The 24,301-nt window shown below is 39.7% G+C and overlaps 1 protein-coding gene across 6 annotated transcripts in view; it reads right to left on the bottom strand.

The window, feature by feature from the left end:
* Positions 1–7,285: 7,285 nt before the first annotated feature.
* CPA6 (carboxypeptidase A6) overlaps positions 7,286–24,301 on the bottom strand; it is an 84,836-nt gene continuing 67,820 nt past the window's right edge. For 5 of the 6 annotated variants that reach the window (XM_064507427.1, XM_064507428.1, XM_026115239.2 and 2 more), the window contains 5 exons: positions 20,508–20,618; positions 20,159–20,249; positions 15,482–15,684; positions 10,336–10,420; positions 7,286–8,745 (listed from right to left, as the gene is read on the bottom strand). In XM_064507427.1, coding sequence (XP_064363497.1) covers positions 8,558–8,745; positions 10,336–10,420; positions 15,482–15,684; positions 20,159–20,249; positions 20,508–20,618 — 678 coding nt within the window. In that variant the 3' untranslated portion in view covers positions 7,286–8,557. The other variant, XM_064507429.1, reaches the window with a different exon arrangement.

Below are 24,301 nucleotides of genomic sequence, written 5' to 3'. Positions count from 1 at the left end.
AGATTTATATTAGGGAAATGGACTGACTCTTCCTGTGTTAAAATAATTTCCCACACTGAATTGCAAGATGATACATATTCAATAGTTTTCCCTGTCATTCCAGCCTTAACTTCTACACTCTAGTGAATTTGAGCATAAAGCATGGTTTAAATAGATACATATTGTCAAGATTTTGTGAAGCCTAAAAGAGCGTTCCTTGGAAATATTCCGTATTAGTTTCATCTCATGGGTTCCAGCGATACTTTTCACTTTGAATTTATTGCATGTCTTTAATTTCATACTTTATTACTGAATATTGGTGGTGCTGCAACTGTATCCTTGTCAGCTAGAGTATGAGGCTGTTCTTGAAAAGCTGTGTATTCATGAAAATGCGTTGCAATGCAGAACGACTTCTACCATGCATTGGGGTATGAGGTCAATATTTTGGGGGAATTTAATAAGCGAGGCTTGCTGTAAAAGAAGCCAAATTCAGCTATCTTTACTTTGTGGTCTCCAGTATCTTGCAGCAGATATACAGTGCTTTTTACAGTTCTCCATGTTCCCTTGCGGAAATTTGCTGCAGATACAACGCAGATTATTCTGCTGCTTCTGTATGGTATCTTCTGTTCTGTTTCTTCACACAGCAGATATACATCCAATTTTGCTGTGTTAGGCTTTATCCACATGTACAGCTGGAAGTGCCAAGGTGCCATAAAGATGCCAAGTTGTGTGGTGTGAGAAGCACCGTAACTGACAGGGAAGGTGGTAAGATTAGTACTATATCCCTTAACTTCGCTGCTAATATCCACTTACATTAAAAATGAATTATATCACAGGATTCCTCAAGATTAATTCATATTGTCCACATGGGAGTACTCCAAATGCAAGTTAATTTTTAGGTAAGAGAATGTTGATCGTGGGCTTTCATCAGATGAACTGAGGCGTGATTTCCCAAATTTTAGTGTTCTTTCAGTCTTTTCTGCTCATAAGAAATAATCTCAGCAGTTTCCATTTACTTACATTTCTTCAAGATAAAGATATTTTTATACTTCTCACAGAGTGCTTTTCAATCTAAAATGATTAGTTTATGTTTGTCAAAATCTATTTTGTAATTTTTGTTCCTTCCACTGACTTTTTAGTCACAGATAGCTGTTGGCTCTTCCATCAAGCCATCTGACCTCGCAGATCTCTGGTTATTCTACACTGTTGTTTTCCTTTCATCTTTCTTCATAAACATTGGTACTCCATTATCTTTATCCCTTGCTAAAAATAAAAATATCTTTTTATAATAGTCCAGATAATCTCTGTTGCTTTTGGGACCTAAAATCTTACTACATAATTTGGACATTTTCCCCTATTCCATAATAGACTTCTTGTCCTTTGTCTTCATTTTTAGTCCACCTGATACTCAGTGAAAAACGGAAAACATTCCAAACATGCTAGCTTTGGTCTTTGTTCGGAATTAAAATACAAAGATAATACATACTGTCCTTAGTGAGCTTTTGGATAAAACTCATCACAAATCATTCTTTTTCTGAGTTTTTTTTTTTCCTCAGTGCATATAAACTATTAGTTCTAAGTTTAAATTAAACTATTAGTTCAGAATTCACTGAACCCCAAAAGGCATTTTTAAGAAGTCAGCCTTTTGGGTGTCCTCAAATAGACACCGAGGTGGGGCAGAGAGATTCCTGTGCATATTCAGGCCAATGGAATATCTAAGCTCCCACAGAGGCAAAAAACCCCCAAGAACGGTGATTCCAGTAATTCTAAATAACACTGTTCCTGATGCACTGGGTGCCAGCAGAACCATAGCCAGCTGAGGAATGCATCCTTCCTGGTGAGATGCAGAAAAGTGTGAAATGAATGGGGACCTTCCCTTCTCTGGTAAAATTTTGATACGGATTTTAATATTTTTTTCAAAAGTGCAGTCCCAACAGCTGTAGAAACATGATGTTCTTACTCTCTGCTCAAAAACAGAGAGATGGAGATGAGCATCCCAACATTCACCAGCCCGTCTGCACGTACACTGCCCTCCAAACTGCAGCCCGTTCTCCAGGCATGGTTAGACGCCTCCTGAAGGCTGCAGTTTTTAGCCCCAGTGTTGGTAGGTGCCCATCTGGCAGGGAGCGCACCGGATCCACTGACTCCCTAAGCAGCCTTCAGGGTGACAGCAGCTTCAGGTTATTTCTACCTCAGCCACTCAGAAAGAAGCCTCATTGAAATAATCACAATAGCTTAATAGAGAAGCTTTTAAAAGTAAATTAAACTTTTTTTTTTTTGCTCAGAAGCTATTGTTTTGAAAAGGTATCGCTGCAAATAGCTAATATATAGAAGAAGTGTTTGTGGGCTGGAAAGGGAGATGTATCGCAAGAGACTGCAAAAAACCTTGTGGTGGGGGTAGACCTGTAGGCTCTCCAGCACTCGGTGTCGCTAGACTTTACAGGATGCCCCCCATTCCCCTTCGGTCACTTGGAGAAATGGTATAGGACGTTCCTCAAAACCCATGAGATAACAGTGGTTTTCTGGGACACAGTCAGCATCAGGAGCCATGCGGTATTCGCCCAAAGCAGAGCAGCTGTTTGCAACAAGAAAAATGCCTCTCTTGTGCTCTACTGTGTAATGTGTTTAGGCCTTGGTGCGTGATTTGGTGCTATGTTAGTAGCAGAAGCAGCTCTTTTTGCAGGTAATGCACCGAAATACGCTGCAGCCACCTGAGAGGGAGGGTTCTGTGTTTTGCACGAGGAAAATCGTGTCGGGGGCTTTTGAGGAACAGACTAAACCAGTGCGCTCACCCCATGCAGCGGCAAGATAGGGAAGACGCTGCCTGCTCTCGGCAGCCGGGTGGTTGCCAAGTATCGCAGTGACACCATTACGTAAAGCAGCACCCGGTACACGCTGTGCACAGAGACATCTTGTTTGTGTGCGAATGGAGCTGCGGAGGTATGTGGGGAAGTTCACAGATTTTAACAGGTTCATGATTTAAATTTAGCATCAAAAGTTCGAATCTGTCATAGCCACGAGTTGTCGCTGACAGACAGCATGCACCTCTTTTTTGAAATGGAGGAAAAGAAATGGAGAAGCACACAGCATGATATAGCAAATTTTTCCTGTTAGATAAGGTTCAAGCACATTTTGCCGTTTTGACAGCTTCTGCGCTAACGAGGCCAAATAGCAACTCTTAACTGCTGCTGCCAGAGCAAGCGTGCCCCTGATGTAACCCTTAGAAAACTGGCTGACTCCCGGGCGAATAACACTCCCTCATTCCAAACCATATTTAGCTCTCTGAATATAATAATTTAACTCGAACTTAGTAAAGCAATTAATCTGCATAAAGAACTTAAAATATACCAGGTTGTATTTTTTTTAAACCTTGCTATTTCTAGCTGGCTAAGCACAAAACAATACCCCAAACTCAGCTTTTTGTAGGTGTGAACTCCTTTAGTTCAGCCCAGTCAACCCAGATTTTCGCAACCTAGAGACAAAGTGAAATGAAACCCAAAACAATAAGTGGATCAGTCATTTCAATGAAGCAAAACATGGAGCTTTTCAGACTGTTGACTCTTTTTTCAGTTATGACGTGGAAAACAAAGAGCCATCTAAAAACCATGGTTGTGATTCTAATGGAATTGAAAATCCCGTTAGAAAATGAAACTTTCTCGAATTCTCTCTCTTTGCATGTGTCTGTCTTCAGACCTAACTTGATATTCTGCACAGGATTGGTAAAAGAATCAATTCGTTATTTGAGTAAAAAGAGAAACATCCCCCCTTAGAGTCTACCTGTTGAGCTCTACGTGTACAGAGCCACGTGTACAGGCACAGACTGGTGTATAGTACTCAGTGTAAAACCCTAAAACACTTGCTTGCAGCCTTACCACGGTATTTATTTCAGAACTTGTTATCTATTATTTGAGATTAAGTATAGACTACTAGTGACCTGGAGATAGATTAAAAATTTCACGGTCGTGGCTGTCCTGTAGCATGTTTTTTTTCAACAGTGCCAAACAGTAGTAAAGTGGTCAAGCCTTAGAGCGGGCATGACACATGAAACACGTCTAATGTCTTTGTTGCAATGGCCAGATTTTCTTTGTCACAGGCGCTGTACTTTCTGCATGGCTGGAGAGAGTGGCAGAATTTTTTAATTAACATTTGAATCTATTATTTATGAATGCATTCCCTGATGTCTACATACGAGAGGAGAATGCAAGTTTGCAAGGGATGTGCAAGCGGAGGAGCAGAGTCTTTCTGCTTGATCACTCCTGCCTGGCAGGCGAGGACAAACATTAAGGGGCTTCCGGGTTAAACATTCACCTATTTTAAATGTCCTTGCCCAGACATCATTTAGGCTACGAGACCTATGTTGTAGCGCACTGCGCTGGGGTGACTCTGCTTATCCCGGATTTGCAGATATCAACAAAACACCTTGTCGCCAAGGCCCTTTTGACACCACATGCAGAAACGCAGCCTAAGGCTGTGAGTTGCTGACAAGCTGCTCAACCAGTGCACCAAGCTTAGGGCAACAGGCACGTTTGGGCAAGGGCTGCAAAAGGCACCCTGGAGGTTTTCCTAGCCCTCCTGGGGTGGTTAACCTTGGTGTATAACCAGTATTCCTGGCTTCATGGTGCAGCTATGGCTCGAAAGCCTCCCGCTGCAATGGGCTAGAGCACAAATCAGTCCACACACACATTTCCTCCTTCACAGCATTTCTTTGGACCTTAAATATTTACCCCAAATGAGAATGAAAATGGGACATGCATTAAGCATGCCCCATGGTCTATATTTTCAGTGGACAGAAGATTTTTGAATTTGCAACTCAGAGCAGGCATTTTGTGTGGTGAGTGTTTCAAAAACATATTTTAAGAAATATAATTAATTTGCCATGGGGTTCCTATTTAAGAACTCTGGGTGTAATTTACTTGGATTTCTGTTCGCTTGCTTTGTATTCTACAGAGGAGCGGTAGCTGTATCTCTACACATCCTGAGATATTTTTCTGGTGTTTTACTGTCACTTTAGAACTGAATGGAAGTGGTAACATCTGGCTTTTAGTCACAAAAGCAAAAAGCATTAAATCATTATGTGCAAGGTTAACATATTTTAATAATAAATGTGATTGCTAGGTAACAATGAACTGTGCAAATGATACAGTAGTCTCACACAGCCAGCCAAAAAGTTGAAGGGCTTACAAAAATATTTATTGTTTTACCCCTGCTACTGAATACCTTATACTTTGGGGGTACCATTAAATTCAATGTAAACATAAAAAAGGAAGGTATTGCTTAGTAAGAATAAATCAGAATAGGTAAATAGTAACCTTTTTCAGGAGGGAATATATGCCATTACCTTCTCCTCAATCTTAAGAATTAGATTCAGTCGCTTTAATAAACAGTTATTTTGTGCAGTTTTTGAGTAGATAGGGCAAGGTGCATGCTGCAGTTTGTTTTATAGACAAACTAAGCAATATGGGCTGTTTCTGAGGGAACACATGCTGGTATGCTGCCTGCTCAAGGCCACTTGGAAGCTGCAAGTTCTCGCTTTGGGAAGGGCGACTTGCAGAGGCACAGGCCTCTTACTGTCACATGAATTAATCCCAAAGCTTTGTTTTTAAAAAATAATAATAAAAGCTATCAAAGAAAAGAACAGATGTTCACAAAACTTTGTCTGAGGCCTTTTTTCAAGTTACACAGGCAGTTATAATTAGTCTATCAATAATCAATGGAAATGTCGCTCCTGGATTTCACATAATCATTACCTTTGCAGTTTTGACTGCTGGATTAATAATCATAATGTTTTGCTGCTCATATATTTGTTACTGACTTGAGTGATAAACTATTCCTAGCATTGTAAAATAAAATCAGTTTGCTCAAAACTGGTTATCAATCATGTTGTCTTGTAGGCAATAAAGACTGCTGAAGAGAAGTACAAATGGGAGAGATGCAGCTATTTATGGAGGTAAAAGAACTGTTCAGAGAACTAACATTTGTAGGTCAAAAAGGCTATCAGTTCATATCCAAGTACCTGATACAGAGTTCATTCGTGAGGGTTAATTATTTTCTTTATAATTGGTCTTGCTGATCAATGCTGAAGTATTGTCTTACAAATTCTTAATTCAGGAAATAGGGTTTGTTCTTTTCCAGTGACTTTCTTATTGGTCAACTTTAGTGACCCTGAAATTAAAGGACCCAGAGACTCGTTACACTCTATATTCAGCCTCTATATTCAGCTATGAGGACATTAAGCCACCCTGTATAGGCCTTCGAAACAGCTCAGAGTTTTCAGCTGCCCCTGGGAATTCTCCCCTATGCAGGAATCAGGCTGTGACCATCCAGAGTCCAGCATGTAGCTTTAGTCATTGACCGTTTTTCATATCAAATACTTGTAAAATGTCAAAGCTTCCTAGATAAATGTTAAAGTACTTGCAAATATTACTGTCCAAACAGGTCAACTGCACCTATGATGTTAGGACCTTTTATTAAATAAAAGGGTCTTTTTTTCTCTTTCCTCCAAGAGTTCACTTTTCTGCACCAGTGCAGATGAGATGGTGTGAAGACAAAACTGAAATGTTTCAGGTGACCCACTGTTGGGCTATGAGCAGGAATCAGATGATAACATCTGAATCTGGTTTCTCCTAGCCCGTACTTGGAATGGTTTGTACTGTAGCAAGCCAGTGTTATATTTGTCTCATGCTGATTAGGCGTCTTTCACTCCTGTCCCTTACTTCACTCTGGTATGTCCTTATAATAGTCCAATCTTGTCACCTAAATGCAGAATAGCTCTTGGCAATTGCTGCTGAGATTTAATTTACACCACTATTAAGACCAACTGTCAAGAATCTATGCACAGCAAAAGACTGTTATTGCTGTCTTCCAAATATTTAATAATTATGGTCAGGAGCAAATGGAGATGAGCAGTGGATAGATATTTTGAGAGCTTCTGTCCTCTAGATTTTAATTAATCCAGCACAGAAACTTGCATGATTCAAACAAGTATGAAATAATCCATAAGCTTTCAGAAAGCTTGTTTAAAATAAAAACATTTTTATTAACAAAGCGTTAAGCCTATATAGAATGAGATTGTCCTCTGCTCACTGATTACTTTTTGCATCCATGAAAAAAGTGGCATTCTTAATTAAATACAGTGCTCCCACATTTCATAAAGATTTCCCAGTTACTGAATTATAGTACTTATTTTGCAAGGATATAGATTTTTTTTAATATTACATCCTAGCTGCCAATACTACTTTACAGGTAAGTAAAATTGAGAAGTCCTTGAACTAAGGTTTTTAACAACAAAATGAAATATGAAGGATACTTCAGAAGCCTTTGAAGATTTTATTAACAAGTATGTTTTATTTAGCATGTTATGGCAAAAGATTAATCTCAAAATTAATAAAGTAATATATATGCTTTCCCAGATATAATAACGTCAAAAATATTATTTTAAAAGTACCAAAAAACCTCAGCAAGTTGTTGCATTCTGTGTGCTTTCATAATTATTCTTTAAAACACGGTGTTTATTCACTGTGTTTCAGTTGTAAGGCTCTCGATTTCACCTCTATCTCAGTTAAGAAACTATTATTAAGTCCTTTAAAGCATGCAAAAATATTGACTTCCAAAACCAGCCACATAGACCTAGAGAACTCACTGTAAGAATACCAATAAATGTCAGTTAACATCCTAATTACAGTGTAAGGCTGGAGCCTCAGCTGGTGGAAGTGGGCATATGCTGACCCTAGCAAACCCCAGATGCATCAGCCGGCTCCTGATTCCAAGTTCCAAGTCATGGCAAGTTGCTTTGTCAGATAGGGTATCTCCATACAGCGGAGTTTCATATATCTTAGTAATATTTCATTATAATTTGTACAAATCTTTAAGAAAGTTACATTTTCAAAGGTCATATCTTGATTTTTAGTCCATCCAAATATATACATTTGAAAATACATCTCTCTGAATAATTGAAGGAAACTTTGGGTCAAATTCTTGCATCACAGGAAAAAAATTACAAAAGTGCGCACACACATGTATATGTACACATGCACACACACATACATATATGTGTGTGTATGTATGTATGCAGAAGCCACATTGCTACTTGCAGTGTGGCCAGCCACAGCTATATGCCACACTGCCATTTGCTGTAGGCACAGGCCTGTGTTGGCTCACAGGGTATATACATATGAACGTAAACTTTATTCCACAGGCTCTGTGATGGGAAGTCTTCCTATTTGGCAAAGGAGTAAGAACAGGCACAATCTGGCACTTGAGTTTTCTTTCAGGCATCTCTCTGTGGACCTGGATCTACCCCACTGAAGTTGCTGGCACAAACTCAAAGCTTTATCATAAAAATAGCAGAGTATTTTACACTGAACGGAAAACTAAGTTGGTATATCAACCTTACGAACTTCTGTAGAGCAAAAATTGAGGGATTTTCCTTTTTCCACCAGGTAAATCAGGTAGGATCAACACAGTATTTCCAGCTATGCTCTACAGTTTTGAAGTGGTTTGGCTTAGAATGACAATTAAACACAGTGTAAGGCATTAGCACTGGAAGTGAAACATTGAATTCCAGACGCCAGACACAGCTTCAATGACATTTCTTCAGCAGATGCAGAGTGATATTTTTAACTGCAAGCATGGTCTCTGTGCAGGTTGGTTTGATTAGCATCTCGGGAAGTAAAAATCCAAAGTGGCCAGTATCACGCAGCTCAAATGCAAATGCATAGGGAATGCCGTTTTTGTAGGCCCAGTCCATTGAGCTACCAGAACTCACATCTGAGGGAAGGAATTCAGAGAACATTAAAAAAAAAAATGTTAAATGGTAAATCCTCTTGAAAGCAGCAGAGAGTTATTTTGGCGTTTTATCTACAGCACTCAGTGAATACTTGGGACTAAGCTGTGGCTCTCCCTGATTCCAAATGCCCTGCAGGGAAGAGCATGGGCACTCAGCACACTGCAGAAGATGCCCAGCGAAATATGAGATTAGACTCTTGATTTTCATAGACAGAAAATAACAACTGACTTTTTTTGTTTAAAGAGACTTTAATAAAGGAGAACACTGAGAACAAAGCCCCAAGATCTTCTTGTTCTCATAATGAATTAAGTCTAAAGCTTTACTTCCACCAAGGTCTCCCAGCTGGGCTCTGCATGGTCACAGACTTCACGTGACTTTGTTATAAGCAGAGTTCTTCATAGACAATTCCTTTGCAGGGAGAAGGCAGAACGATAATAAAGTAAACTACATTTGCCTTTTAAAGTGCCTTTAGAATTCTTTTCATTTCCCTCTCATTCGTTCCTGACTCCTTACAGCATGCTAGCTTTTGCATAGGTGGTGTCTAATATTAACAAACCTTCCAGAAGAAGTGTGTTTCTTATGCTTTTCCTTATCCCCATATGTTAGTTATCCAAGACGCTTATATTTAGATATCTCTCACGTGGCCTGTTTTCTTCTGTACAAGTCTAACATTAATTTGCACTGCTGTTCTTTTGAAATAGCGACTAACTGTTGTAATAAGCACAAGATGATGACTGTGGGACGGAGGCCCACAATAAAGCGTGGCACATAGAGCTCTTTAACCAAAACACAGCTATCTTCAACAACGGCAAAAGAGAAGCAGGAGATTACTTGTGAAAAATCTTGCAATTTACTTAAGCCTCTCACTTTTTCAATTTGCCTTATCCTTACTGAGAGACTTTGGGCCTCATATGGGCTCACATCCACCCAAACAGCATGGAAAGCTGAGCTGACAAATGCTGTAACATATTTAAGAGCCATATTTTAAAGATATTTTGCTATAGGGGAAAACGTATTTGAAATCACCCTTTGAAAAATGGAAGATGTCTGAATAAAGATACTGTTGCTGTCATTTATCATCAGCTAGACACTGAGACATTTGAAACCTAGGTTTTAAAGTGATCCTCTTAAATTTTAGAATGAGCTCTATGCATAGCTGTAGCTATCACGAATGCACAGGAGAGGCAAAGTAGAGGTGAAAAGTGAAACCTTCTTTGAACTCTTTTGTCCCATATATTTCATATTGTAGTAATGCATTTACAGCATCTGGTAAAGATATGCTTTTTAAGGTCTTCTGTTCTGTTTTGGTATGTTCCGGACATGTTGTTTGCTAGATTTCCCCCTTCAAATGCATTGCATATTAATCTCCCTTATTGCATCAGTTGACTGAATGTTACTGCAATCAACTGACTGAATCAGTTACAAAACTTCCTCTTCTGACTTCCTCACCATCCACAGCTGGAACAAAGTTCACTTTAAACAGTATTTGCTTCCTTTGTCATAATAAAGGCAATCCCCTTCTTAACTGCAGGTAGGTCAAAGTCACACATTTGAGTCAGAGGGAAACTCACACAAAGTGCTAGATGCAGGACCGTATCTGTATCTTATCCCATAAGCTGACTGAAGAGCGTTAACAGCATTATAGGCTGCAGATTCCTGTGAGTGGGAGAAAAACAAATCCATAAATTAGATTTTGCATTAAATGCTGTAATAGAATTGGAACCTGAGCTACAGATCATTTACTTTTGATGCAATGCTGTGTTCCACAAGTCTGCGGAAGCTAATTTAAAATGATTTTAAGGGATGAATACATTATTTATTTTTACTGACAGCAATTCCCTAGTACTAAAAGTTTGACTCAGTATTTTCATGGCATAAAGAAGCCTGCTGCACTGTGAATGATCATCCATTAAATAGCTGGAATTACTGGTATATATTGCATCTATTGCAACACCAAATATAGGTCATAATGAGACAGTGAGACAAAATTATCTTTTTGTGCAGTTTAAAAGCCATGCGACTGCTTTCCTCCAAAAACAGTGGATGTATGTCCCAGTCCACTAAACCTCATCTCTATTGGGCTTGTTGTGGAGGAGAAATTATCTACTGGGTGCATCCCACAGTGGTCAGTGAGCACAGTGGGAAGAAGGAAGGAGCTAATCCCACTCCTGAATCCCTGATGGGTTGGTGAGTGTTCATTGCTGCTTCAGTTTTCCCTGGGACCAGACGATGTAGACTTGGAGAACACTCTCCTCTACTGCAGAACTGCAGTTTCGATACGGTATACAGTGCATCAGGATCCATAGCAATGCAGTCTGTTTAGCAGGTCCATGGCAGTCTGTGAAACTGGGTGCGGAGAGCTGGGCCTACCACAAATTCGGAGTTACCTCTTGCAAACAAAGAGAAAAGATGCACACAGTCAGAAGAAAAAGAAAGGCTATGATCCAGGATTTGTCCAGGAAAGATTCCCAGAGAATGTACAGTGATACAGAGAATATCTAGAGTAACACAAAGAAATCTCCCTATACAGAGCCAGTAAATGACCACTATCAGAAGCTGAAAGTGCTGGACTTTGAGCTTTCTTCTGAAACTGTAATGTTTATTTTATTTTAGTCAACTGAAGAGCTGTAGGATTCAGTTCATGCAAGTTTTTGTGAACTTGGTCCTTACATTGTTGTTCAGCAGACACTAGCTAAGTGCACTGGGGAAGGATTACTCTATATTTGCCTTTCCATTTATACTCTTTCACTAAGCTTCCACTCATTTGGAGTGGAATCCTCCAAGAATGAGGATTCTGGCTAGCCTTTGGCTTGAGCAGTGCAGGTGTTCCCATTGTGGATCTGTTTCAGCTCTAGTAAAGATGCTAAAGAAAGGGGAAGAAAAAAAAAAAGAGAGTTCTTTTTCACTTACTGGTCATGCAGTATGGCTTTGGGCAGTTTTTTTACACTGAGAAATCACTTCCCAATGGAAGAACAATTTTCTACCCCACTGTAAAAATTCATTAGACACCATTAGATTTGTTTGCTTGTTGCCGTCGCCTCTGTTGTTTCTCAGCGCAGGGATGATATTGTCAGAGACTCCAGCCTGACAGTTTCAGCTTGTCTCTTCTCCTCTTATCATCTCCATGAGAGACTGCATGATGACAGCAACTGGTAGAAACAGTTATTGCTGTTGGGAACTTCTGCAGGGTTTGGATGTGGGAGTAAGTTGACATAGAAAGGTAACTTCTCACTTATCCTAGCACCAAACATGAGGAGGTGGTAGGAGGTCTAAGGAAGGGGGAAATGCTGTCACTTGGGTCTATTCTTCCTCTTACGCATGCAGATGGCTCAACTTGTGCAAGTCATGACATACAAGATGCACAACGGGGTGGGACGTGTCAGACTGTGTGAGAGTGGAGGGGTGGCAGAATGAGCCATGGCGGTGGGAAAACTGCCTCACAGGGCCTCTGGGAGTGAGAAGCTCCAGCCATGGCCCAGGGCTGTTGTCCATTGCCGGCACTAAAACCCCGAGTAGCAGATTTGGTCAACAGAAAGTTGGCAAGCAGTTGTGCCTGGCACTTAGGATCCTGGAGGCATGGTGTGGAGTTGGGAAGGCCTGACCACAGGTAGTGCACTGAGTGCAAGCAGGGCTCAGCTGAGGGAACTGAGAGCGACTGGGCAGCAATGTCCCAGGAGATGTATCATGGAAAGGAAAACATAATGAGGAAGGAAAAGATTCCGCATATATAAGTTACACATCACACAGCAATGAGACGAAAAACCCAAATCCTGATGAAAACATTTTGAAAAAATATTTTGGCAATGCCTTTTTGAATACAGCACAATAGTACTGAGCTCTGTGCAAAGGCAGCAACCATGCAAAGGTCAGCGGGGAGTGACCGAAGGACATGTCTGGCAGATAGGAAGGCATCCCTGGGCATTGTGAACATGCTGGTCTTAATCCTGAGGGATGCTGCTTGCTTCAACTGTTGAAGTTACATACCCAAAAAGGGGGACAATTCTGACCTGCATCATACCCAGTGCAGATCTGATCTGAATAAAGCTAGGCAACCACTCTTTGAATACCCTCAAGGAGAAAGCTTGACATATATTATCAGACTTTTACAAAGAGATATACAAAATTGGTCATGCCATATGAGGTCACTGTAAACACTGAGACAAATGACTTTACAGGAAGAAAAGGAATGAACAGTAAGTGAAATTTAAAACCCTCTGGGTGGGTGAGTATTTCTGCTGTTTACTTCAATCTAAAAGTACAATTTCATTTAAGTATCTTAAAAGAACAGATTTCAGGAGAGTGCTAATAAGAGACCTGTGCCTAAATCAGAACAGAATATGCATGTTGTGATCAGCACACAGCTCTCCAGTTTCAAAGCAACTATGAATAATTGAACACTTTAATTGAAATGGTAACTGACAGCTCATTAGTACATTGTGACCCAGACACAAGCATCCTTCCTTTTGCTTAGGATTAATTGTGACCCCCTATTAACAGTAAACATTAATCATCTGCTGTGCTTGTGGATCTTACAGTTGTCCACTCAGCACAATCCATGTGGACCAGCGAAGCTTGCTCTATCATCAGCAGGAAACAGAGACTGCTGCTTTTCAGCTCACTATAATTCTCCATGAGAACTGGAGAACTGGAACCTCAGTTTAAGTGACCATGACTGACACTTCAAATATTGAAGATTATGCATTTAGAAACCACCAGGTGATGGAGCCTTCAGCTGTAGGCAAATATGAAAATGCACAAGTAAATAAGCAACAGTATACCATTCATTTTCACTCTAACTCCCAGAATGAACTTTCTTAACAACAGAAAATTGCTTCAGTTTCTTTTTGCCCCACTGCAATAAAAAGAAGTATAAAGTCCAAAATATCAGCAGACTATTTAGAATCGCGATTTGACTTTCATTTGTCCAGTGCTGTTGTCTTTCTTTGTCGCTTTAGGTCTCTGCTCCACTCCTTCTGATGCTGACCGAGAGATCCAAGGTCTTACAAATGCTGGGAACACCTACCATTCATCAAAAACTGAGTTCCTTTTGTCTAAAAGCTTTGGATGGAAAGGTAGAGTGTGTGTGCTGAGGGGCAGTTCCTCTCCATCTCAAAATGGAAATAACTCTCAAGCTACAAGAACAAGTATTAAAAATTTACTGGTATGTGTGAAAACCATCAATTTGAGATTCTTTTTCCTTAGAATGAATTTCCTCACACAATGTTGTCTAACATTACTCTGGGTATTTTCACAGAGATACCAAACAATCATCTTCCTGCAGAGAATTTGCTGATTTTTCCCCAGCACCCGCTGGTCTTTGAAGAAGTGAGACCCTGTGGTTTCAAATTCCCAATCTACTTTTTCTTTTGTGAGTAGTAGTCAGCAGTTCACTTTATCCCTTTGCCACCTCCCCAAGAGAGTGTGGAGAAGGGAGAATAAGTAGTGGGTTCGTGGCTTTATTTGCTGTGAGGATGTGCTGAATGGCACGTTATGTACAGTGCAGGACTGCGTTGCCAGCCTCCACAAGTCTCACATTTTTAGCTGCTCTGGTCGCTTTGTTGACTTCCGGTTTGCTCTATTTCCCAAGAATGACATCAGGCAGCTCATTTTTAGTAGCTGGTGAAATGAAGTTTCTTAACAGAAATAAACCAAGAAAGAGAGCTCAGTTTGTGCAGTGCTGGCTGTTTGGCCTCCTGAGATGACAGCCAAGTGAAACTGCAGTGAAGCTCCAGGGACTAACAACATCATTTACTCTGCCTGGGATAAACCTAAGATGCTTCTTTTTGGAGCAAACTAGCTGAAACTAGAAAGTTAAGAGTCACTGCAATATTCAAGGCCAAAATGAGAGCCAGAAATTTTGGACAGGGACCCAGGGCCAAAGAAAGTGGCTTGCTAATGCCTGGTGCAATATGTGTGTGTGAGCAGGAACGGAGAGAAAGTGAAGCTTCAGAAACATTTCCCTAAGAGAACAGGCTAAAGGGAGAGTTTTATGATGCTGACTGAAAACAGACCTCAAACTGTGAGCAGAGGAAATAGCTCTCCTGCTTTTGGATGAGCATGGAATATATGAAATGTGTATATTCTTTGTAAATAGATAGGCTTGCATCAAAAACCAGACTATTACCAATTTATTCTCCTAATAGACAAAATCTTCAAAACACCTTAGGTTAATTGCTTGGCTCAAAGGGGCAAAAAACCTATGCTGAGCAGGGTGACACATAAAGCAATAGCAACTTTACTTTTGGAGAAATTTACTAGATTTCTCTTTTAATTGAGACATCTTTTAATAAACCATTTCACTTCTGTTTTGTTCATAAAATTGAAGAAGACCTTCTTCGTGCTTCTAGTATTTAGGCTGAAGTTCTGAGCATGAACGGACAGAATTTCAGCTAGATGCCCAAGGACTTAGCTACATAATTCCCATTATTTTGTTATTTATGTTAATTACATAAAATACTGCAATTAAAACCCAAGGATTTATCCTATGAAATAATTTACAGGGATGGATGGACGGAAAGCTAATTTAATCAAATTACTGCTGATTCACTTGGAGTGACAGTTGTGTAACCAGAAATGAAATCGTAAGTGGATCCAGAATAAATTCTGCTCTGTATTAAATATATGCAAAGTATCAGAGAAACAAGTCTCCTCTCAAATCAAAGTGTATCAAAAATAAAAAATAGAGATGCATATTCTCCCAAGTGCTAATATACTTACCACACAGCTGAAGTTTGGAATAGTTGCATACTTGTAAGAGTAGGGGTATAGCAGCATCTGTGCATAGGCATGGAAGGACAAATAGGCTTTTATTTGTTTGCGATGTTTGCGAAGAAAATGAGCAACAGCCTTTACTTCAGGTTCAGACTCAGGAAAGGGACCACAGTAGGTGTCATCACATGGGTGAACTGAAGCACCTTCATCTACAAATTGAAAGAGAAAGCTGAGGTGAGCTATCACAGAGAATTTGTAAGTGTCAAATTCTGGCTTAACCTGTGTGGGTCTGTGTGCAAAAGCATGAAAAGCAATAAACAAATTGCTTTTTTCCGATTGATGAGTATAAGCCAGTGGGACCTCAGTATAGCAATCTACTCTTTCATCTAACAGACACACCAAGTTGCCAATTGGCCAGCTACAGGCAGTTCTCCTCAGGGAACGTATTTTTAACCCAACAGATAAAGGACAGCTTGACTTCATTGTATTTTCTTCTCTAGCTTTCCATATGAGGGACACATTTTTTGATGGCATTCCAGTATGGAGGTTTTATTATAACTGCTGAGGGGGTCTCAGTGGGTTTATTTGAAATCAGAGAGCTATACCTCTTTCACTAGTCACTGCCAAGACAAGTCTGGCTCTTAAGAGCATGTTAATGTTGTAGCTACTGCAATGATGGTTACAAGGGCAGGCAGATAACCTCATCATGCATTACCTTAGAGACTGCTTTAAAATAGGAAAATAGTCCGTAACTACTGCCTATTTTTACTCTTGTAAACCTCATGGGAAAAAAATGACAAGCCTCATGGGATGATTGCTCAGTTAGTTAAAACAGAAACCATCTAGGGTTGCACAAGGCTTACTCTTCTCTTGGGTCAGGAGTTTAATTGTGAGGATTTCTTTCAACACATCAACCTGCTCAGGTGGCAGTAAGCTACAGAAGTGAGAGCTCCATGTAATACCCCATGAGGAAGTGAAAGACGAAACTCAGAAAAGGAGATGGGGCAGTGGCTCCTTTATCATTTAGCAATCCTGGATCTAAGCCACCATCTCATTTATGGACTGGGCTTAAACGAACAATATTTATGCAACTCAATTGTAATCTTTTATCCACTGATTTCAAAATGCCACCTGTTTTACACTGACCTACAGAGTAATAATGGCTTGGTTGCGATATTCTCTGGTGTCAGGTTGCGATATTCTCTGGTGTCATTAGGGACTTACAGAAGCAGTCTTTTATTAGCTTTCCTCCGTAGAGTAAGTAGTCCCATCTCCAAATAATAAGAAATGAGCAGTGTACTGTGATAGTACATAATAATATGAACTATAACAGGGTTAGGCAATCAGCCTGATGCCAGAAAAAAAATTAAAAAGTGGAAGAACTTCATACTGCAGCCTCATGTATAATATGAAAACAGGAGGCTATCGTTCAACGGCCACCAGTGAGGATTTCAAAAGGTATCAGTGCTTAGATAGCAATGGATATGGAATGGTAATATTGAGGGCAGATGGTCTGCTCCCTGCAGGACAGATGGCCATCAAGTCATCCAAATCCCAAGAGTACCTTGCTTCAATTTCTTGTCAGATAATATAGCTAAAGGAAAGCCATTTAACAGAGCCTCCAAGAGTTCTTGCTTTTGGGGTGGGTACTTCATCTCCTGTCACAATGTTGTATCATCATGAATCACAAAAATAAACACCACTGTTAATGAACAAGCTACAAGCTAAATTTAAAATGACCCAACGGTAAAGATCAACTCAATTTAGTGAATTTTGGTGAAGAAAAGACGCTCTAAACCGTTCAGTCTATTGTATGGAGCCACTGGCAATCCCAGCTGTAGTTAATGCTTTCTCTTAAGTGAAGCTGGCTGGGAGTGAAGAGCCAGAGTTTCCATGGTGCCCATGGATAATGTAAGCAGATCCTCAATTTTCATACTGGAAAGTCTTTTAAAGTAACACAAGAAGGAAAAAAAAGATACAGTAAATATCAACTCCTGTGAAATGTCAAAGTTACAGTCATGAGAAGAAAATGAAATTACAGAAGTCAACATGCTGCCTTATTTTTGTACCTGGCAGCATACTGCGGGGGAACAAGTATCTTCCAATATCCCTCATGCAATCAAATGTACAAAGAAAGTGTGCAGAGACTGATAAAACCAAGTTTGCTTTGAAATGGCGGCAAGACTGTGGGAGTATGGATGAGCTGGAGCCCAAGCCTCAAACTTCCTTGCAGCCTCTGGTACTGCCAGTGTGTGGTACTGTCCTCAGTGCGTGATGCGGATGTGTTGGAAATTTTACTTCCCCCCCTGCTTCCTTGGGGACTGCCCCCTTAACTGGATTTGCCCCATGAAATGATCCAGTTCTAAGTGTCTCATTATTGGCTTAAAAATTGCTATTTATTTAATGAACATTAAACCATTGCTCTACTTACTGCACATACATATATTATAAGGAGCATCTCTATCCTGGAGATCTTGCAATCAGTATTCACCTTGGTCTGCATGCAGTTACTGTGCACTATTTTGAACACAGAAGGCTGCAGAATGAAAGCTACCATAATCAGTGATATATCCCTTTTTTCTCAGCCCCTAGAGAATACAGAAGCAACATCATAAAACTCACATCAAAGTCCTACATTGGAAGGAAGGAGGAAAGCAGAAGGGATGCAGCATTACCTCTATCAAATAGCTGGCTGCAGCTAGCACTCGACTGCTTTGCTGGAGCCAGACTCTGCCACAGCACACCTGCCTGCAAGCCCTGCAGTGAACTTCAAGCTTTGTCCGCAAACAGTAAGTGTGACTGAACTGAATTAAAAGGTTTTTACAAGCATGCACAGTATAAAATTTTACATGCATCATGATTATACAAGCCTCAAAGTGTGATATGATCCAGATTCTCCTCTGCCTCATTTAGTGTCAGATTAATGAGAACATGGGGCCCAGGGCGAGGAGCTTCTGAGCACCAGGCGCCCATGAAAGAGCTCTTTATTCTCTGGCAAAATATTAAACTTCTGTGCATTTCCATTTTAACAGAGAATCAGATGGAGTCCAGAGTCCAGTTTGAGAAGCAGAGCATGTGCTTGGTGAGATGATGAGCAACCTTGAATAAATTTCCATTTTTAACACCTGGGGTGGGGACCTGTCTTTCACATTTAGTGCAGTGGAGACATGCAACAAATAGTGGATCACAACACACAATATGTGTGTGTGTGTGTGTGTACATGTGTGCATTGGTAGTTTCACTCAGCCTAGAAAATACATGTTTTGCTCCAAAATACACAAGCATCTTTCAGGACTGAGTAAAGAGGATTTGTGTTTTAATACAGTGTCTGGGGAACAAGTGGCCATCTTCTGCGCAATAAATGTATGTGCTCAAAATATCTGCAGTTCTGATTTATAATCTTAAGATAGTAGCAGTGATGCAGGACTTTGGTTCAGTTTTAGATTATTTTCCCAGCATAAAATTGCCTCAAAGGTCATGATAGCAGCCCTGGGACTATCTTCTGTATTGGAGGGATTCTTGTCTAACACAGGCTTTCTCTAACTGCTTCTGTATCTTTTTACCATGAGTTGATAAAAACTAGAAGCGTAAGTTACAGGTGCTTACTGTATTGCTTTTTTTGTGTGTGTTTCTGTTTTCTCCCATCTCATTTATAGTCACCCCAGGCAGAATATTCACACTTATTTTTATCCTTCACATTTTCAAAACACTACTTAAAGGTAAAATCAAAGACTTCCCATGGGAGAGGGATGGCCGGAAGGGAGGGCTGTTGCACTAGCACTATGAGAACACAGTTTCTGCCTTTATAAGTTTATAATGTAAACAGACAAGGCAGAGAGATGCTGAAGGAGGAAACAGCTGCACAGAGGGCTGAGGGAACTTGTTCAAGCTTGGAGAGCAGGTCAGCAGAAGAACCAGGAATATAAGGCAGTAATAACCAGAAGCATAAAGAATAGTTTCACAATGAAGTGCTACTACTTGCTACTACACCAGAACCTTCTGTGTGAGAGTTATACCATATTGCTGTAACAGTTAATAAAATATCATTCTTTATTTAATGGATCCATTTCTATCTTCTGCTAGTATTTCACCATTGCTGCATTCTATACACAAAATTGAGGTCAACTTCCATGATAAGTATTTGCAGAAGTACTGGGAGTTCAAAAGCTCATCTCCACACACACAGAAGTATATCATTTTTTCTTTATTAAATCTCTGATAATAATGGCCTTAAAATATTCTCTGACATTTCTCTACGATGCTGAAAAACAAATCTGAAGTTTCCATAGCTAATGCCATTTCAGAGACGTGATGAATTTAAAAAAAAGCTTAAAATGTTTCTTAAAGTCAGATAAATTCTGAAATGTGCTTCAAATGATCTGCACGATTCCAGAAATACAAAATAGCTTTTGTGCAATTTCTACTTGTCTAGTCTTCACTTTTGCCACACTTCCCAGGAAAGCTTTCACATGTGATGAGAGGTGGTATTCCTAAGTTCAAGGCATTTGGTTTCTCTTTTAGAAGCTAGGAGGACAATTCGAAGCCTGGCTTGTAGCATTATGGGGAAGGTAGCTTCAATTTTACCTATGGAAAAGGGAACACTTCACGCTAACCTACTTAGTGTGTTGGATAATTAAATACAGGGTAATCTGACCTGGCGGACCAAGGTATTTCCAGACTTACCGCACCATTTCACTTTCCAGTTGCGATTAGCATCAACACCATGACACCGAAACCTTGAGTTCTTTGATCGTGTTTTTCTCCAAAATCGATCCTAATCATAATTTTAAAATAGTTATTTAAACTATTATATAATAGTTATTATATATTTTGCAAAATCTGTTTGCACACATAACAAACTACCCCAGTAACCATATTCGGTACAATATTTTAACTGAATTAATTTACTTCTATTTTGCATGACACAAAGTAATAGACCAGATTATATGGAAAGTTACTTTTGAATTATGTAATAACCATACAGTCTTTCCTGTCTGAACAATTTTTGAGGAACACTACTGATACTACTTACATTTGTCCAGCTAAAATGATATCCATCCACGTTAAATACAGGCATGATATAAAAATACAGCTGAGTTAGCATCTTTCTCATGGCAGGATCAGTCTCATATGTCTGAAGAGCCTAGAGTGGAAAGTAGTTTCCATAACAAAAATAATTTCCAAATTAAGTATCATGACCAGCTAAGACAACCTTTGGCAGTATAGAGGCCTGATCTTACTGCATCACTGACATTCACAGAGCTGTAACTGAAGGACTGATATTGTCCCGTATATGTGACTAAAGGTAGCATGTGAACATGTGAAAGAAGGTGTTTCAAAAGACCTTATTCTCTCCAATTCTCAGTTACTTTCAATAGCCAAGAGAATACAATTTTATATAGAAACAAGTGTATACACAGTGTAGCCTGACATTGGAGCTGAAAGTCAGTGTAACATATTTTTAGCTGAAGAGACATGTTTATCTCCCATAAGTCAAAGGAGTGCTATTGTTTCCACCAGGTGATGATCTGCTGAGGTCAAAGTATGTCTAAAGGGATTAAAGGCTCACATGAAGCAAGCTTTTGTTGTATTCCAAGTAATTTATTACACTCAAATTCAACAATACAGGTAGCTTATTCCTTTATAATTTAGAAAATCCTGCAATTTGCAGAAGTTCAAGTATAACAAAGGAGGTCTAGACAGGGAAAATAATCTTTTGCTATTCTACATCTTGCAGAACTGAAGTAAACTAGATGTTCCTCACCATTTCTGATTGCTGGTACCACAGATGCTCCTTTACCATGTGCAGAAAGCTTGGACTCCCTGTGCTGTAGCAAAAACAGCCCCTTGTCAAAGCTGGGCATTAAACTTGCATCCTTCGAAGTTTAAGTCTTGATTCTATAAAGTGGGGAACGAAGTGCTTCACCTGACTGCTGGGAAGTGTAACACAGTGACACTGGGTTCAAAGGCATACCTGGGGCTGGCTCCTCTTCTCCAGATGCTGTAATTACACCTATTCTGTTCTGCAGTATTTCTAGCCCTCGACTTCCCTCACAATGCACGGCTCTGCAAGTGCAGCCGCTCCAGACACTTTTGCAGAGCCAATGCAGTGCTTCAGCCCTGTGCATAACTGTTGGGTCACCTGGCGGTACACCACATTCAGCACACCTTTCCTTTCAGTCACGCAAGAGGAGGGGAAGATGAGAAATCGAGGGCTATGGGGGCTCAGCGCAGAATGAAATGAGAGACGCAGCAGCAGGGCCAGCATGGCGTGAAGCACTGCAGAGGCAGACAAGCTGCTGGAAAAGGGAAGGGGGTTACCACAGGGGAGAAGAGGAAGAGACCAGGCTTTTGAGGGAAAAAAGTCCTCCGCCAATATGCACGTCACAGGTCTCTTGGCCCATGAGCTAAAAATTCCCAGAGATTCCTAGCTGGAATGGTATTGCATCTCAATTCTATTTACTTTTATTAGGAAACCACATCAAGGCTATAAATGCATTTGGATGCAAGTACTGGTATTCAGAGAACTGCTGCTATAGTAAAAAGTAATTTTTTCAAAACTGAAAGCTATGGTTACTCGAAAATAATGGCCATGGAAACAAGGGCTCTATTTCATTACTGTTCCACATGCAGAACTGAAGTAACTATGACTACTCTGTGCATTAAATTAGCCATGCACTTAAATCTTCACAGGATTCACAGTCTATATGATAAGTGTAGATGTTAAATCTGTAAGACTTTGTTATTGCAGTGAAAACAGATATGGTCCAAAATATGAGCCAAAGGAAATGAGCATTTTTATCATGCATATTTCAGGGAGAAGTAATTTGGTTGGGGAGGAAATAAGTCCCTACACACTGCTTCCTTGACTTTTAATGCTTTTCTCTTTTTACACAGTATGAAAAAATACAGCTCAGGTTGTGTCTCTGTAGTAGGTATTTATGTATCATAGATAATGAGATTGACATACGTGCTTGTATCTGTTTTTATGTATGTCATTCTTTGGCTGCAAGTTACATCTGTAGTTATGCATTTTGTTACATTGAAAGTTATATTCTGTACTACAACCTGGAATGCTAAAATAATAACCTCTCTAAATCACTCTTATTTTTGTTAGGTAAATTTTTAAAAGTACCACCTTCAAAAAACAAAATAAAACACATATTGCAAAATGTCAAGTGTCCTTTCACTTTTTAAAGCCACTTAGTGTTATTTTAATGCCTGCTATCTTTGAAGAAATACTATGAGAGACTTTGGAAGGCATTACAGTCCCATGGTAACACTCTTGGAAATTTTAAATTTTAAAATTGATTTAAACCCAATTACATCAATGATTCTTTTCTGTTCTTTAAAGCATATATGTTTTATCTTCATAATTTTGTTACTCTTTTAGAGTACAATTTCATTTAAAGTATAATGGATCTGGTGCGGCGCTCTCATTCATGGAAAGCAAGAGTGTTAATGATATCAGCCGGTGTAAGTGAGACCATACAGATGCTTTCTGTTGGAAATACTTCGTCCTTTATACTATGTTTTCATCTGACAATTTTATTTGATATATGTAATAACACAACAAAGGTTGTATAATCTTCTCACCCTTAAGAGTGAGGTCTCTGGCACTGTGCCTTACTGTTACTAAGGTGTGTCATTGCTGGAGCATAACACACGTCTTGCCCTTTGTGATGTGACTCTTAAATCTTCCAGACAATGATCACATGGAAACCCCCCCCCCCAGCGTTGAAACCTTTTCTCTTCTCTATGACACAAGCAACATGCATATAACCCATTAGTGAATTAACTGCATGGTCGTTTGCACAGAGCTTTCAGAATACAAAGTAATGCTACTTTGTACAGCCTGATTCTGCTTCCCCATCATGCAATCAATAGCCGCTTTGCTGCTGAATGCACAGAGAGCCAGACTAGCCCAATAAATGCTGAATAGTTTTATTAGTGAATGAACAGATGATACAGGAACCCTGCCAACAACATGCAAGCAATCTGCCTGGGGGATGGGGGAACAACCAGTGTTTAATAAGAGGGGGCTGAATCATCTGGATAAGCAAAGGACAGTGGTTGTTGGTAGAGCTAGGCAAGCCTGGGCTGGCTGAGGATCTGCTCCATTGGAAATTTAATTTGGGGGACGAAGTAAGCAAAAGAGCTATGCTGTAAAGTGCCAAGGCAATAAAACACAAGAGTTTAAAATGGCTTTAGGATGCAGTTGTGCTTTTCATAAAGGAAGGGAGCTGACTGAGAAGGACAAAGCAAGGAGACGGGCTTGAAAGAAACTCTAAAACTGTAGTTCAGATTAATAATGATTTGTTGTCCCACACTTCATTATTATTAAATTTAGGGTAACAATCAGCTTCTGCTGTTTCTGGTTTTGAATTAAACATTCACACTGAATTAATTAGTTACTATTTTAGCACAGTGCATTGACTCCATTGCTGTTTTACCAGAAATAACATAAAACAGCTTCTGATAAAACAGGATTAACTCTTCTAGCTATTTATGCAAACATGAGTTAAAATATCCTTCTTGAGAGTAACATATAATGTTTTATTTTCTGTGTACTTTACATTTTAGCAGGATGGTACTATGAGTTGCCATTCAGGCCTTCATGGCTACTTTATCAATTTGGTAGGTTAGTAGCTATATTTCTGTAGCTGGAAGTAATACATTTTTTGATCTCCATTTTTGCTTTTAAATCTAGTGTCCTGCTCTGGCACCCAAATCACAAGCAGAATAGTAAGCCTACTATTTGGGGGTAAGATGCAACTGAGTATCTAAAACAGGTATCTTAAAACAAAGGGCCAAATTTTCAAGCTT

The sequence above is a fragment of the Dromaius novaehollandiae genome, chromosome 2, assembly GCF_036370855.1.
Source record: "Dromaius novaehollandiae isolate bDroNov1 chromosome 2, bDroNov1.hap1, whole genome shotgun sequence".
Classification (NCBI taxonomy): domain Eukaryota; kingdom Metazoa; phylum Chordata; class Aves; order Casuariiformes; family Dromaiidae; genus Dromaius; species Dromaius novaehollandiae.
This window is presented reverse-complemented; position numbering and strand designations above follow the sequence as displayed.